Source organism: Oxyura jamaicensis, chromosome 4, assembly GCF_011077185.1.
Source record: "Oxyura jamaicensis isolate SHBP4307 breed ruddy duck chromosome 4, BPBGC_Ojam_1.0, whole genome shotgun sequence".
Taxonomy (NCBI): Eukaryota; Metazoa; Chordata; class Aves; order Anseriformes; family Anatidae; genus Oxyura; species Oxyura jamaicensis.
Window position 1 is genome coordinate 47,563,155 of NC_048896.1, and position 13,288 is coordinate 47,576,442.

The following is a 13,288-nucleotide window of genomic DNA, read 5'->3' on the forward strand; positions in this document are numbered from 1 at the left end:
ACACACATGAATATTACGCGGATTTGTTAGATGTGGGCTTGACATTTCAAAAAGGAAAGCAAACAAATGGACTTCTCTCAGTAACTGACAGTCAGCCGTTTAATATCAAATGAAAATGAAGGATCCTTCACAGGGAGAGCGGTGCATTTGGACTTGCTGAGCAGCCTGGTGTACAAATCTAGATATTAATAGCAACACGAGCGTGGTTTTAAGGAGTTATTTTTAAAGTAACACAAGAAACAACCACAAATGAAACCAAATATGACAGCAAACATCCAACACGAACAGTTAAAGGTCAGCAGCGTACTGTAGTGACCACATACAGTTCGCCGGTGACTTTAACATAACCGTAGTAAACCTGAAACTGAGAGGGGGGGGAGCCGCGGCAGAGGCTCCCCTCAGCCACGTCACGGTCCCCAGTGCCCGCCGGGATTTGAAGGCGCGGCGAGGGGTGACGGCGTGCGCATGCGCGGGGGAGGCAGCCGCTCCTTCCCCCGCCCCTCCCTCCCTGGGCGTCGCGTGCGGGGCGGCTCGCGGGTACGTTCCCCCCCCCCCCCCCGTCACGCGCAGCGTCCGTTGCCCCATGGAGGGGGCTCCGGGTGCCTTAGGGGAGGGGGGGAGGGAAAATGGCGGCAGGCAGCGCGCTGCGGGCAGGGCTCCCTTCCTTTCCCCTTGGGCACCCACGGCTCGGCCCCTCGGGCCTTGTAACGCCCCATTAAGGAAACTGATGTTAGTTGAAGCTCTGCCGGTTTTCTGGTGCGTGTTTCGTGGCTGTGCGGTTGTTAGCTATGGAGGTGCAGTGTCTGCCGGCGAAGCAGGTGTCTTTGGGAAATTGCACAGCTCTTGAGCACCAGGAAGGTTCTGAAGTAATGTATGAAAGAACAGCAATCGATAGTAAAAATAATAGGGTTATCATTTTAGTTAATTTGGATGCATTTTGCTGAGTAACACTTCATTTTATTCCAACCCTTACTTGTAGTGTTGTGTCTGCTGGCAGTGGTCAGTGTCATTGACTGGTCAGTGGTTTTGGTTTTCAAAAGAAATACAACATAATTTTGAAGGGGTACAGCTTGTTCATGACACTGTTGTTGTTGTTTTGCCCAAATAGCTTTTATAGTTTCCCAAAGTGCTGCCGTGGTTACCATGCAAGATACTTCTTCAGTTTTGTTGTTGCTTTGTATATTCGAGAATAGTTCATGATGCATAGCAGTACAGCTATTTTTTTTTCTCTTATATTTAATCCAGTATCATTCCTTACTTGTGTGTGGTTGTGTGTTCACAGTTTTTCATTAGAAACTGCTGAATAGCTGCTGATAATACGCAGCATTCTAGATGCATTCAGAATACAGGTCACCATCTCTAAGTTTTTTGTATATTAGCACTTGCAAAGGCACTAATCTTACTTGAAACAAAAAAGGCCCATCTCTCATTTATGCTTTATTCAGGTTTGTGATAGGTGTAGAGTGATATTGTCTTGATTGAACTTCTTGCTAATAAATCTAATATCTACTTTTCTATTTCTTACAGAATTGGTGAAAGAAAAGCTTGCTTTTTATGAAATACCCATCACGTTCTAAGATACAAGTCAGTAAACCCAACCAATAACTAATGTCAGCAGAAACGCCAACAGAAAGTCCAGAGGTGCCAACAGAAAACACCATGCCCCCTGACATTCCTGATGTGGAAGGAAAGGTGAAGTCTAGTGACAGCCAAGTAGACAGACAGGTGGAAGGCTCAGATGAGGTAGAATGTCTCGAGCCCCTGTCCAAGAGACAAAGGAAGAAACTACTGAAGCAGAAACAGTGGGAAGAACAGAAGGACCTACGTAGGTATGGTTTATAAAGTGTCTTTCCTAGGATTGTGTGTAGTAGTGAGTTCAACAGTAACAGTGCATCAGCAGAATCTGTGTGTAGATTGCTTGAGCAAATCAAGGCAGTTGAACCAGTTTTCTCCCACACTAGGTTTAAAGCAGTAGTCACAGGCTGCTCCATCTGAGTATGAAGAAGCTTTAAAGGTAAGCACCCTCCCTTCATACTAGAATTGTTCCTCAGCTTGAAGAAGATACCAGGAGGGATTCAAACTTGCATATTATTGGCTTGTAGGAAGGGAGATATGACATGTGGGCTGTCCCCCATTCCTTGTTGCTGTCAGAGCTGGAGAAGCTTGCAAAACACTGAATATGTTTTTTCCATAAGTTATGTTGACTAACAATCTGTTAAAAAGTTTTTGGAAGATGGTGGGCTTCGGTGTTGCTTTGTTGTTGAGATAAAACATACCTGCAAGTGGGCTGACTGTGGTGTATCCTTGTCCTGCTGAAAACAAAAGTGTTCCTTGCTGAGGTAGCAGCTGTTAAGAGAGACCTCAAAGTTGTCTGAAATCTACCAACTGCCTGCTCCACTGGGAGAATAGGGTGGGAAGAAGCAATTGCTTTGGAAGTCTTCTGACAAATTCTGCTTAGTGAAACAGGAGGTAAATCGCCCTGCACATTTTTATTGCAATTTTGTGAATATTTTTGGTTGTTTCCATTAGGAGACCTGGTTTGGAGCACCATTAAATCCATGAGACTGTTGATTTCACTTGGATTTGTCACAGATGTCTATCTCTGTAGGTATATCCAGAACATGATAAGCAAAGCTGGGGTACACGTTTCATTACACTGGTAACAAGACACAAATGCAAACAATAGAGAGAAGTTTAAATGACCGCAGTTATGAGCCATCCACCTTGATCACAGGACTATGTGTTCATGTGCATAATGTGTACCTCAGGAGATTTGGCTGTGCTTTTTAAAGATGAATTTGTTCGTTTGTTTAGGCAGAAACGAAAAGAAAAACGCCAGAAGAGAAAATTAGAACGTCAGTCAAAATTGGACTCCAGTAATGAAGGGAGTGGCAGAAAGCGTATGCGAAGGGAAGTTGTTCCCAGTACGCTTCGCCTTATTGTGGACTGCAGCTTCGATGACTTAATGGTGCTAAAGGTAAAAGAAATATACCTACCAAATGCAAATGTTGACGGGTTCTCCAGTGACAGTGTTGATGCAGGAGCAGAGGATAGTTAACATATTTCAGATTGTGATGACTTCTAGGCTTGCTCACATCAGTTGCTGAATTTTTCAGGGTTTTAAATACACCTTTTTGTAAGCTGGCTAAAGGTTTTGTTCACCTTCATGGAGATGTGGTAAGTTAGCTTGGTTCCAACAACAGGAGTACAGGAACAATTTGTGCAATGTGTTCAGCCTGATGATACATACGATTCTACCTCAAAATGGTTTTGCTAGAGGGGCTGCAAATGCCACAAATACTGTTTTGAAAGGGATCTGAGGCTCCCAGCAGTGTTAGCAAGGATCCACTGAAATCAGAATTTTTAGCATGAGTCTACTGAGTTTTTTCTCTCAGTTACACCATAGGCAGTTGGGACAGGACAATACAATTCAGCCCATGTCTGAAATTTTAGAGTGGATAAAAGTGTGTGTGAGATGTTGGCAGGATAGGTGAAAACGGGAGAGATCAGCATGATACGCAGCTGCTAGTCAAGATGCTTGGTCTGCCATTTTGTCATCAAACACCTTTACCTCTACAAAGAACACATGTTAATCCGCAGCCTCCTGTAAGAGTGCAGTGTTGGAGGCAGACCTCTCTCCTCCCATACTGCTGCTGCCAGGGACTTCACCACCCTGCAAGAATACTTGAATTCAGGGTTTTGCAAAGCCTGTCTTGCCTCTTGTTGACTGTAAGGTGGAGCATGTCCAGCACCGACTGAGTGTAGTTGCAGTGGTAAATCTGCTTGATTCCTCAGATGAATTCTGAGTTGTGTTTTAATATATAATTAAACCTCAGTGACTTTTATGTTTTGTTTTGTTCATTTCATTGAACTATTCAAATCAAGAACATGCATGTAGGTGTCTAAATATCCTTTTGTACAAGATGCATGTTTCCATGTCAGCATATTCCCTTTGACAAGGGCTCTTTTGTCTCATGGGGTCTGATGTCCACTCTCTTTCCATAGTCACTTTTGCCAGTTAAAAGCCTCCTTTTTCTCTCTTTAGCTTCTGACTGGCTCATGGTAAAGCATTTTGTGGTGGTCTGTCTGAAGGACTATGTAAAAACAAATTGTGTTGTGTACAGGATGTTAAGAAGCTTCACAAGCAAATTCAGAGATGTTACGCAGAAAACCGCAAAGCATTCCATCCTGTGCAGGTATGTTTAAACAAGCTGGGAACTGACTGTATTGCCATGTACAAAGTTTAAGAGGGCAGCTGTGCCACAAGCGGGGGAAAAAAAATGAAGCTGCCTTTATTAAGAAAAGTACTTCTGTTGTGCCTGATTAATTTTCAGCCCACGTATTACAAAAATTCATGTTTGTAAAAGTATGTGCATGTCAATGACATTCTCATGCTACGAAAACACAGTTGATAGTCAATTTTGTCTGACAGATACAGAGGGGAAAAAAAAGTGGCTGCATGTATTTGTCTTCAAAATTGTTCCTAACTGTCTGAACGTGGTCTGAGTACCACTTTTAGCTAAATAGTAAGTGTTTTAGCTAATACTTAAGGGTTGAAAAAAAAAAATACTTTGTACAGAGTGGAAAAACGTTGGCATATTAACATTTCAGTCCTATGTACCTTTTTGTTGTTCTTTTCTAAGTTTTACTTGACCAGCCATGGTGGACAGCTGAAGAGCAACATGAATGAAAACGACAAAGGATGGGTGAACTGGAAGGTGAATGACTGACTATTTCTGTTAAGAAGGGGAAAAGAAATCTTCACTGTAATTGTTAGCTAGGTTGTTTGTTGTGCAGGATCTGTGTGGTTGTTTTTTCTTCTTTTCTGTGGCATCAGAGCAATATCTAGTGTGGCTCTTTGTGCTCTAAAATAATGAAATAAATCAAGCAGTGTTAGTCTTGAATCTAGATTAGTTAGTCTTGAGTCTAGATTAGGTTTTTGCTTTAAAAACTCCACATACAGAGTCTTTATGTGTTCTTATTGAACAGATACCATTCTCTGACAGAATAGGCAAGCCTACTTTATTTATGCATTTTAGACAGTCATCTGTCATGACAGTGCTCTGTGCTTTTATTGGGAAAATACCACTTTAAGTCATGATGTGACTCTCCTGCTGGCACCTTGCTATTATATTGCCTTTCAACATTGAAGTGTTCTTTAGAGAAGTAGTTTGACTCAGTGTCAAGCTCATGCAGGTTTTCTTGTGACTCCCTGTTAAATAAGTGCTCCAACAAGTTGAAATAAGAACGCTTTGCATAAATGAAAAATAGTTCTACTTTCAGCAGGTTTCAGCAGTTCTCCTTTTCAGCAGTGTGAGAACTGCTGTGCAAAAGCATAACATACGCCTCTCCTACCAAACAAGTAATGTTAACTTAGCATTTACTTCTGGTCTTGCCTTTTAGAAAGGTAGACTTGAAAATGATTGGGATCCCTTAGGGGACATACTGTAAGATCTGAAGGGAATCACAGGAACTTAAGATTTTACAAAGTTCTTCCCGGTTTTCAGAAAGGTTCCCGATAATTTTTACAAGCAGGTACATTAGGGAGCTGTAGTTGAGGCTGTGGATTATTTATGCAGAACTCTGTCTGCATTGTGCGATGTACTTATACATGAATGCGAGGCATGGAATGACTGCATACTCTTTTATTTTTCCTGCTTCTTTCTTGGATCTGTAATGTTGCCCAGCAATTCATCAGTTGAATGCAACTTCTTTTAACTATTTTTTTTTTTTTTTTAGGATATCCAAATTAGAACAGAGCATTTCAGTGAGCTAATAAAGAAAGAAGACCTAGTATATCTTACCTCAGATTCCCCAGATGTTCTCAGTGAGCTTGATGAGAAGAAAGCCTATGTGATTGGAGGACTGGTGGATCACAATCACCACAAGGTAAACTGTGGGTATGGTTCTTTAGAGCTCTTTCATTGGCGTAAATGCTGTGCATATATAAACTAACAAAAATAAATAATAAGACAACTTCTTCAAAAAGATATAATTCAAAAAATGTTCAAGTTTTCAGGGAAAAAAAAAAAAAAAAACTTGTGGTGGTAGCAGTGGCTTGTGTCCCAGAGTACAGACATGCTGAGACTTTTTGGGATTTTCTCTTTTCGTTTTAAATATAGGAATGGAATTAGTAACACTGCTCAGCTTACTGAGGGCCATATTTTCAGACAGAAGGGTTTGGTTTCTGTTCATGCACTTGTGTGTGTGCTTGTATGTGCACATGCCCAAAAATAGATGAAGAACAGCGCTTGAATCTTGAATGTCCTTTTTTAATGAGTTTGTTGGTCAGGAGAGTTTGGCTATGTAATGCACATGCCTCAGGGATCTGGTTCCATACCTGCACGTGGGATCGTGCTGTGTGGACCTGGAATGTCATGGATTATGCAGCTGGGAAATTAAAGCACTGCAACTGCTTTTCTTCAAGGACACTCCTATGTAATTTCTGGTGATGTTTGATGCTTCAATGTAACGCTAAAAAAAGGGATGAATCTTAAGTCTTACCAAATGATACTTCAGCAGTTAGTCCACAGTTAAAAGCTAGGATGGAGCTAAAGCATATCCTTTGTATATTTATTGTGGTATAAACTGTTCACTCTTCAGAGTGTTTTTTTCCCTATATTTGGTACAGAATTTGCTGATTTTAAAAAAGAAAATTATTTTTCCTTTATTCTTCCTCTCAAAAAATACCCAGTTACTGTAACCTGAGTAATTTTTTATTTAAGCTCAGACTTGCCTTTAAAACAGGCTGTGGCTGACATGTTCTAGAGCTGTGTGACCAGATTTTATTTACAGTCCTTCTGACCATACATCAGAGTGTGACGTATTAAGGGTAGGAAGGTTTTCAAAGGTAGCCCTTGAAGCAGGTACGATCTTACCTGGATGTGTTTCTAAGTATCTTGTAAAGTAATAGCATGGCAGTGCTGGTGAGACTCTTGCAAGAAAATGATAACTGTAGTAATCTGTATGCGCTGATTCAAAATTGTGATTCTCAGTCCAGTTGCTTTGGTGTCTTTCCTGCAGGGAATTACTTACAAAAAAGCTGTAGAGCAGGGAATTGATCATGCACAGCTCCCCCTTGGAAACTTTGTGAAGATGAACAGTCGGAAGGTGTTAGCAGTCAATCATGGTAAGTTCCAAATCACAGGATAATTATATTATTATAAAATATACCTGCCTTGTTAAGAATTTAAACCCTCAAAATGTGCACTATAATGCAGATACCTAATTCTTTATTGTGCTGGTATTTTTTTAATCTAATTTCCTTTGAGAATCAGTAGCTGCCCTAACCGCTAAATATTTTAGGTACTGTTAAATGTAGCTAAGGAAGTTCCCTATCCACTTAGAAGTGCACCTCCTATTGTGTTAACTTGTCCCATAATTAGTATTGGCATTCTTATCATCCCAGCCTTGTTTCTAGACTTAAGGTGTAAGTGAGTAAAATGTTGGAAACCATCCCATGGAATGTATCCCCTCAGGGTTTAAGTGTATGTGGTGGGTTTTTTCCCCTCTTCTGATAGCTTTGCTCAGCAGTAGCTGCTTAGATAGGTGTAGACTCATCTATGGTATAAGCAGTGCTCCGTCTGCTGAGCTTCCATAACTGCATTCTTAGTAGGTTTCCTGGTTCAGATTGAAGTATACAATGATGTTTAATCAAGTCTTGACAGACACATGCACCCCCCTTAGTTCTTCTGTCTAGTATTAAATTTCTGTCATCAAAAAGGGAATTATACAGAGAAAATGGGGTCATCTCAGACCTTTGTAGGAACTACTTGTAAAAGTCATTTTTTTTGCCTCTCTAACAGTTTTATTTTGCCTTGCTTTGTTTCAAGTTTCTTTTATTATTTAACATGTTGCTTGATGATAACTTCAATTTCTTGAAAGGCCATTGATGGATTAGATGTGTGTTGGCATGATAAATGAAACTACAGATTATTTAAACACAGAGGAAAATACACCTTATAGCTTCCTTTTAATTATATGTCCCCAGAATTAAACGATATTACACATAGAAGGGATTAGATAGTTTATATGTTTCTAAAACATGATATTTCAATGTTCTTTATTTAGACCAGCAGGGCTTTATGTGTTACTCATCAGAAGTTAAGATAGCTGTAGAGTTTTACTGGAGTAATAGATTTTTTCTGCAATAATCTAATACTGACCTCTAGTGTCAGTGTTTTTGGAGGTTGTCTCCTACAGGTTTGAGCATTGGGTATAGATTGGATTGCTTACATTGAGGCTTTCATTTATGTGCTTTCCAGTCTTGCACGTTTCTTGTGCCAGATTTTTAGGCACCTGATTTCACTGCAGTTTAGTTGCTGAGATTTCATATTATGTGAGATAGCCCTTCTAAAACCCCTGCCCTTCTCAAGTATTCAAATCAGTGGTTTTTTTTTGTTTGCTTGTTTTTTTTCTCAGTTATTTGCACTGAGATTTTAGTATTTTTCTGCGAACATGACTACCTCATTGCTTTGTGTAATGTATAATTGCACGATTTCTGTTTTGTTTATTCTGACTTTTGGATGCCCACTCTTGGTGCAGGAGTTGAAGCTGGCAGAACACAGTATGGGGCTTGCCAGATAAGACTTTGGGACCTGCCTGCTCACTATGGAAATACTTTTAATAGGTGTGAATTTGAAAAACCCTGCAGAAGAAGAAATTTGTTATTAGCTGCCTTGTTAGTCTTTGAAGCACTTTAATTCAATGGGGCCCTCTAGTGGTGGGAGAGTGACAGCATCGTTAGCAGGGGAATTCACTTGTTGCTTATTTTTTGATTATTATTATTTTTTTTTAAACCTTTTTTGGGGTCACGTTTCCATATACCTCCACAGGCAGTTCAGTGCCTGTCTTGCTGCGTTATAGTGGAACGAGGAACGCATAAATGTGTGAAATGTGCTAGAAAATTGACAAACTGTGAGATGAAACTTTTTCCAACTTGATCTGGAATGTTAAAACTTGGAAGATGGGAAATCAGTGCAAAACACAACTGCCAGTGTAGCTGAGAGAATTTATTTTAATCTTCAGCTTTCTATCCCAAGGCTAATACTTAGTAGTGTCTGTTACTGGACCATTATTGTTCCATCCCAGTCTGTAGTGATGTCTGTTAACTGTTTGCACTGCCTGTTCCTGTCCTTGCTTCATATTTTTGTTGCTGTTGCAGCCCCATATCAAAGCCCCTGTTGTTCTGTTGAAGCCACTCTCTTTCCATCAGTTCTGTTTTTGCTATGCAGCTGAAGAGAGTTCCTATGCAAAGAAGATAACTTGTTCCTTGTACTTTTCTTGTTTCTTAAGCCACTGTTTTTGCCACAGATGCTGTCTGCAGTAACTTAGAATGATATGAATACAGTCCTTTGAGAGATCACATCTTCACAGTAGTTCTATGGTGAATAACCCACTTAATAAAATGGCCAGCTCTTCAATATCAGTGTCACAGACTCTTGTAAACTGTGGATCCTAGCTGGCTTTCCAGTAAGCCTGGATCCAGGAAATCTCTTGTAAATGTGACACTTTTATGTAACTTGACTCTCAGTGAGTATGAGAGCTGTGCAGTTCCTCCTCTTCTTAATGTTTGCCTAACTCTAAATTTTTTTCTCCCCTCTGTAATTTGGTCCTTTCTAGTACTGTGTCACTTGGCATTGAGAACACGTGAACTGGGTGCATTCTCTGAAGTCAGCATTCTCCAGTGGTGTTAATGCTATTCCTGTAGCCTCGAGCCCAAGGAACGACCCTTATGCCCCAGATTTGTCATCCATGTCTGGTTTACTTACCAGCCATAGGGCCTCCTCCTGCCTTCCCTGCTACTGCAGAGCCCCAACCTATGGTTTCTTGGGTAGCCTGTGATTTTTCTAAATAACCAAATGCACGTAAACCGCTGTAAAAATGAATTTTGGGGGTGTGTTCCTATCAGCAGTTCAGTTACCTACAAGTAAAAGAGCCGATGGTCTTTCTTGACATTGCAGTGTTTGAAATCATCCTCGCGTACCTGGAGAAGAGAGACTGGAAGGAGGCCTTTTTCAGCGTCTTGCCACAGCGGAAAGGGGCTGTTCCTCTGGGAGAAGCCAACAATTCATCCACACGTGCTCTGTCTGAAAAAGAAGGTGAAGACAATGACTCCGACAGCAACTAGCCTTCAGAGTGAGAAGATGAGACGTGCAGTTCATGGGATGACGCTGGGACTTGAAGTAGTTAAACTCTGGAGATCATCTGCTGCCCTTGCGATACTGAATTGTTGCAATGCTCAGTAGTTGGCTTAGAGCTGTTCCTGAACAGAAAGGGTAAAGACACATGCAGTTCTTACCCTGAAACTTCCATACTAAGAGCTTTTTAAAAAAATAATTGAATGGCAAATGCAGAATTTATTTTGTTTCCCAAGGAAGCTATTTTATTTATTTTTGTTTTACGGTTTGTTTGTTTTTATACTTACAAAATCGGGTCTATTACCCAAAAGAACAAGTAATTACTATTTTCATGTGTGTACTCTTCTCCATATCAATTCTAAGGTTTCCTAAAAACAGTGCATGACAAGCATTCCTGTGACCTCAAAATCTGTACCACTAGTGCCTGTCGTAAAGTGTGCATGAACATTAAAAAAAATAAAATTCTAATTTTCCTGAGCATCTCAACAGATAGTAACAGGCAACCGAGCTGCCTTTGTCTGCCGGGCCGCTCTCATTTATACATCTACATCTAGTTAGTTGGGGTCAGAAGACGAAACACAAGTTGGGGGTTATGCCAGTGGTTAATGCTTCAGTTTGAGTGGGATGGATGTCTGCACAAATGCCAATCGTGCACCTTGGTTGGTACCTGGTGCGTGATGAGTTGAGGTGACATGATTGCTTTTGATGATTTATTGATCATCTTAGCAAAATTTAACCTGCAGTCTCAGAATATATGAGGAGTCAGGAACTCCTAGTTACAAGTCCTTACTCTTCACTTTCAGTGTTACCTGTTCTGTCCCATGATCATGTATTAACGGCAATGTCTATCATTTTTTCTTTAAAAAATAAAAAGTTATAGTTTCAGTCTTAACTGTAATCCAACTTACTTTTATCTGATTTAAGAGCTTTCGCAAAGCGCTGAAATGGACATCTTGGAGGTGTGGCTTCACTTCTCACCTGTGAGCCTGCCCCATCCCTTCTGTAGGGCTAGCCAGGTAGCAGCAGGGGGCATGTTGGATCGTCAACAAGTGCAGTCTCCCGTAGGTTGGCTGAAGAGCTTAAAAACGTCATAACTGCTGAGCTGGAATCGGGGATGATACAAATATGGCTTAGTTTGTATCCATTTTTATTCTTTCTGTTACTGCTTTCAAATTGCGAGTAAAAGTGGGGTCCCTACAATGTCCCTATGGTCTGTAAAGGGTTGGCATTAAACTGGTCTTAAATTTGTATACATGGTGTACTTCTCCCTATACTTCTTAAATTACCAAATAAAGGCCTCTTCTGTTAAAAGCATGGATTGTAGTTTTTCCTTCAAATAGTTTTTTTATTGTTGTTTTATTAGGCTATACAAAAATGGGATTTCTTTTGTTCCAGAAACTAGATCAGCTTTTTCATGAGAGCACTTCTGGATTTATTTCTGTAAGAAAAAGTGCAGTGTAAGTATACCCACCATGTATTGTTACATATAAATGTGTGTCACACATAAATATCACAAAAAGGTGTGAAGTGGTGAGTTACAAGGAGGTACATCTTTACAGCTAAGGTACTGCATGTTAATGTGCAGAGCACCTATTAAACCTGATATAAGCTTCTTCGGTCTCTCAAAGGTTTTCTTAAGACTTTTTAATGTGAGTGCCTCATTTTAGTAGACCAAAAGGGGACTTTGGAGACACTCTGAAAGAGTCTAGAGGCATTTTATGGAGTTGTTCTGCTGACAAAGCATTTTTGTTCTGTGAAAGAATTGTGTTGCAGCTTAAAACACAGCCTGTCTTGTATATGCAACAGTGAAGTTAAATAAAAGTAAACGCATGCACATGCATATATTTTTAAATCAAACTTCCTATTTGAAGCTTACCTATCTCTGGACAAATTTGGAATGTAGCCCTGTCTTTGCTTTAATCTGCAGAATCAGTAGGATTTGCATGTTGTTACAAGACAAGGTAGCAATGACTGGGAGTGTCTCTTGGCTCCCACTTTTCTGTCTTACACATTTAAATTCAAATGAAGGAAAAGATAGTCTGGCATGCTGCCATTGGAAGGCTCCTAGGGTTACTCCACAACATCACAGCAGCTAAAGGACTAGTCATTGCCCGTTCATACCATTGCTTGTCCAAATGACTAGGTCTTCATGTCGTCTCTGGTGTCTTCCCCAGTGATTTCCATTAGTGCTGTATTTTTTCTCTGTTCATGCTAACCTAATCAGTCACACTAGGCTGAAGCCTGTGCATCTTGTCATGAGCTGTCTCTGCAGGGTGCTGTCCTCAGGGTGTGTTAACTAGTGAGATGGAGCAGTGGCTGAGAGCAGACTGCTGTGACTGGTGTTTTGATGGGCAACACCCTCTCCTTTCCCATCTCCTGCAGTTTTGCAGCCATTTAGAAAAGGCCTGTTCTCTGTGGACCTGGATGCATACTGACAACACTTGTAGCCCCTTTCTAAATGTGCTAGCTACTTAGATAAAAAATACTTAGATATTTCACTGGTGGAATCAGCAGCGTTGGACATGGTTGTACTACAGTAAATTGGGGATTTGCTTTCAGGCAGCATATCAGCTCTGCAGAAGACCTCAGGGAGACGTGACAGTTCAAGAAGTGCAGGATGGTAGGATGGTCGTTTATTGACATCCCTAGGAAAAGCATCCTGAGTGAGCAGTTTTGGTCTCATGCTGCTCTAGCTGTGTCCTGTTTCATTCTTCGCCAACTCTCCCCCCCCAATGTCTCTGGCTGCACCTGTGAAAAAGAGCATAGGCTTTCCCAGTAATACCTCCTGCCACTGCAGCAGGGGGCAGGAAACAATCAAGTGACCAAAAATCTGGATTTGTGAGAAATGGTAGGATCTGAGAGTGGCTTCCCAGCTGTTTGACTTGTAGTGAGGGGCCTCTGGGCATCCTGCAACATGGCATGGCACGCATCTGCCAGTGACAGCACAGTTGCTCATGGTAAAGTCTGGGCACGTCACCTGGAGAAAGACACCTAAACAGAAGCAGCAATCCAGCTGTTAAATGGGAAACTGCTGCTGGGGTCCCAGGTGAGAGGGAAGTAAGTCCTCAGTAAGAGACAAGTACGAGGTCTGAGCCGAGCACAGTGAATGATGAGCCATGAGCTATATATATTTGGCTGCTTAATGGAGC

The 13,288-nt window shown here is 41.0% G+C and overlaps 1 protein-coding gene across 5 annotated transcripts; it reads left to right on the forward strand.

Annotated features, from left to right (window-relative positions):
- The first annotated feature begins 478 nt into the window (after positions 1 to 478).
- On the forward strand, positions 479 to 11,453 carry TRMT10A (tRNA methyltransferase 10A). Of its 5 annotated transcripts, none has more exons than XM_035325810.1 (8): positions 479 to 537; positions 1,528 to 1,829; positions 2,815 to 2,979; positions 4,052 to 4,196; positions 4,644 to 4,718; positions 5,740 to 5,889; positions 7,024 to 7,129; positions 9,963 to 11,453. In XM_035325810.1, the coding sequence occupies exons 2-8, from the start codon at positions 1,609 to 1,611 to the stop codon at positions 10,127 to 10,129; spliced, it is 1,029 nt and encodes a 342-aa protein (XP_035181701.1). In that variant the 5' UTR covers positions 479 to 537; positions 1,528 to 1,608; the 3' UTR covers positions 10,130 to 11,453. The 5 variants fall into 5 exon arrangements, with proteins under 5 accessions (XP_035181701.1, XP_035181696.1, XP_035181699.1 ...); XM_035325805.1 differs by having other exon boundaries at positions 2,815 to 2,977; positions 4,125 to 4,196; XM_035325808.1 differs by lacking the exon at positions 479 to 537 and adding an exon at positions 685 to 756 and having other exon boundaries at positions 2,815 to 2,977; positions 4,125 to 4,196.
- The last annotated feature ends 1,835 nt before the right edge of the window (positions 11,454 to 13,288 follow it).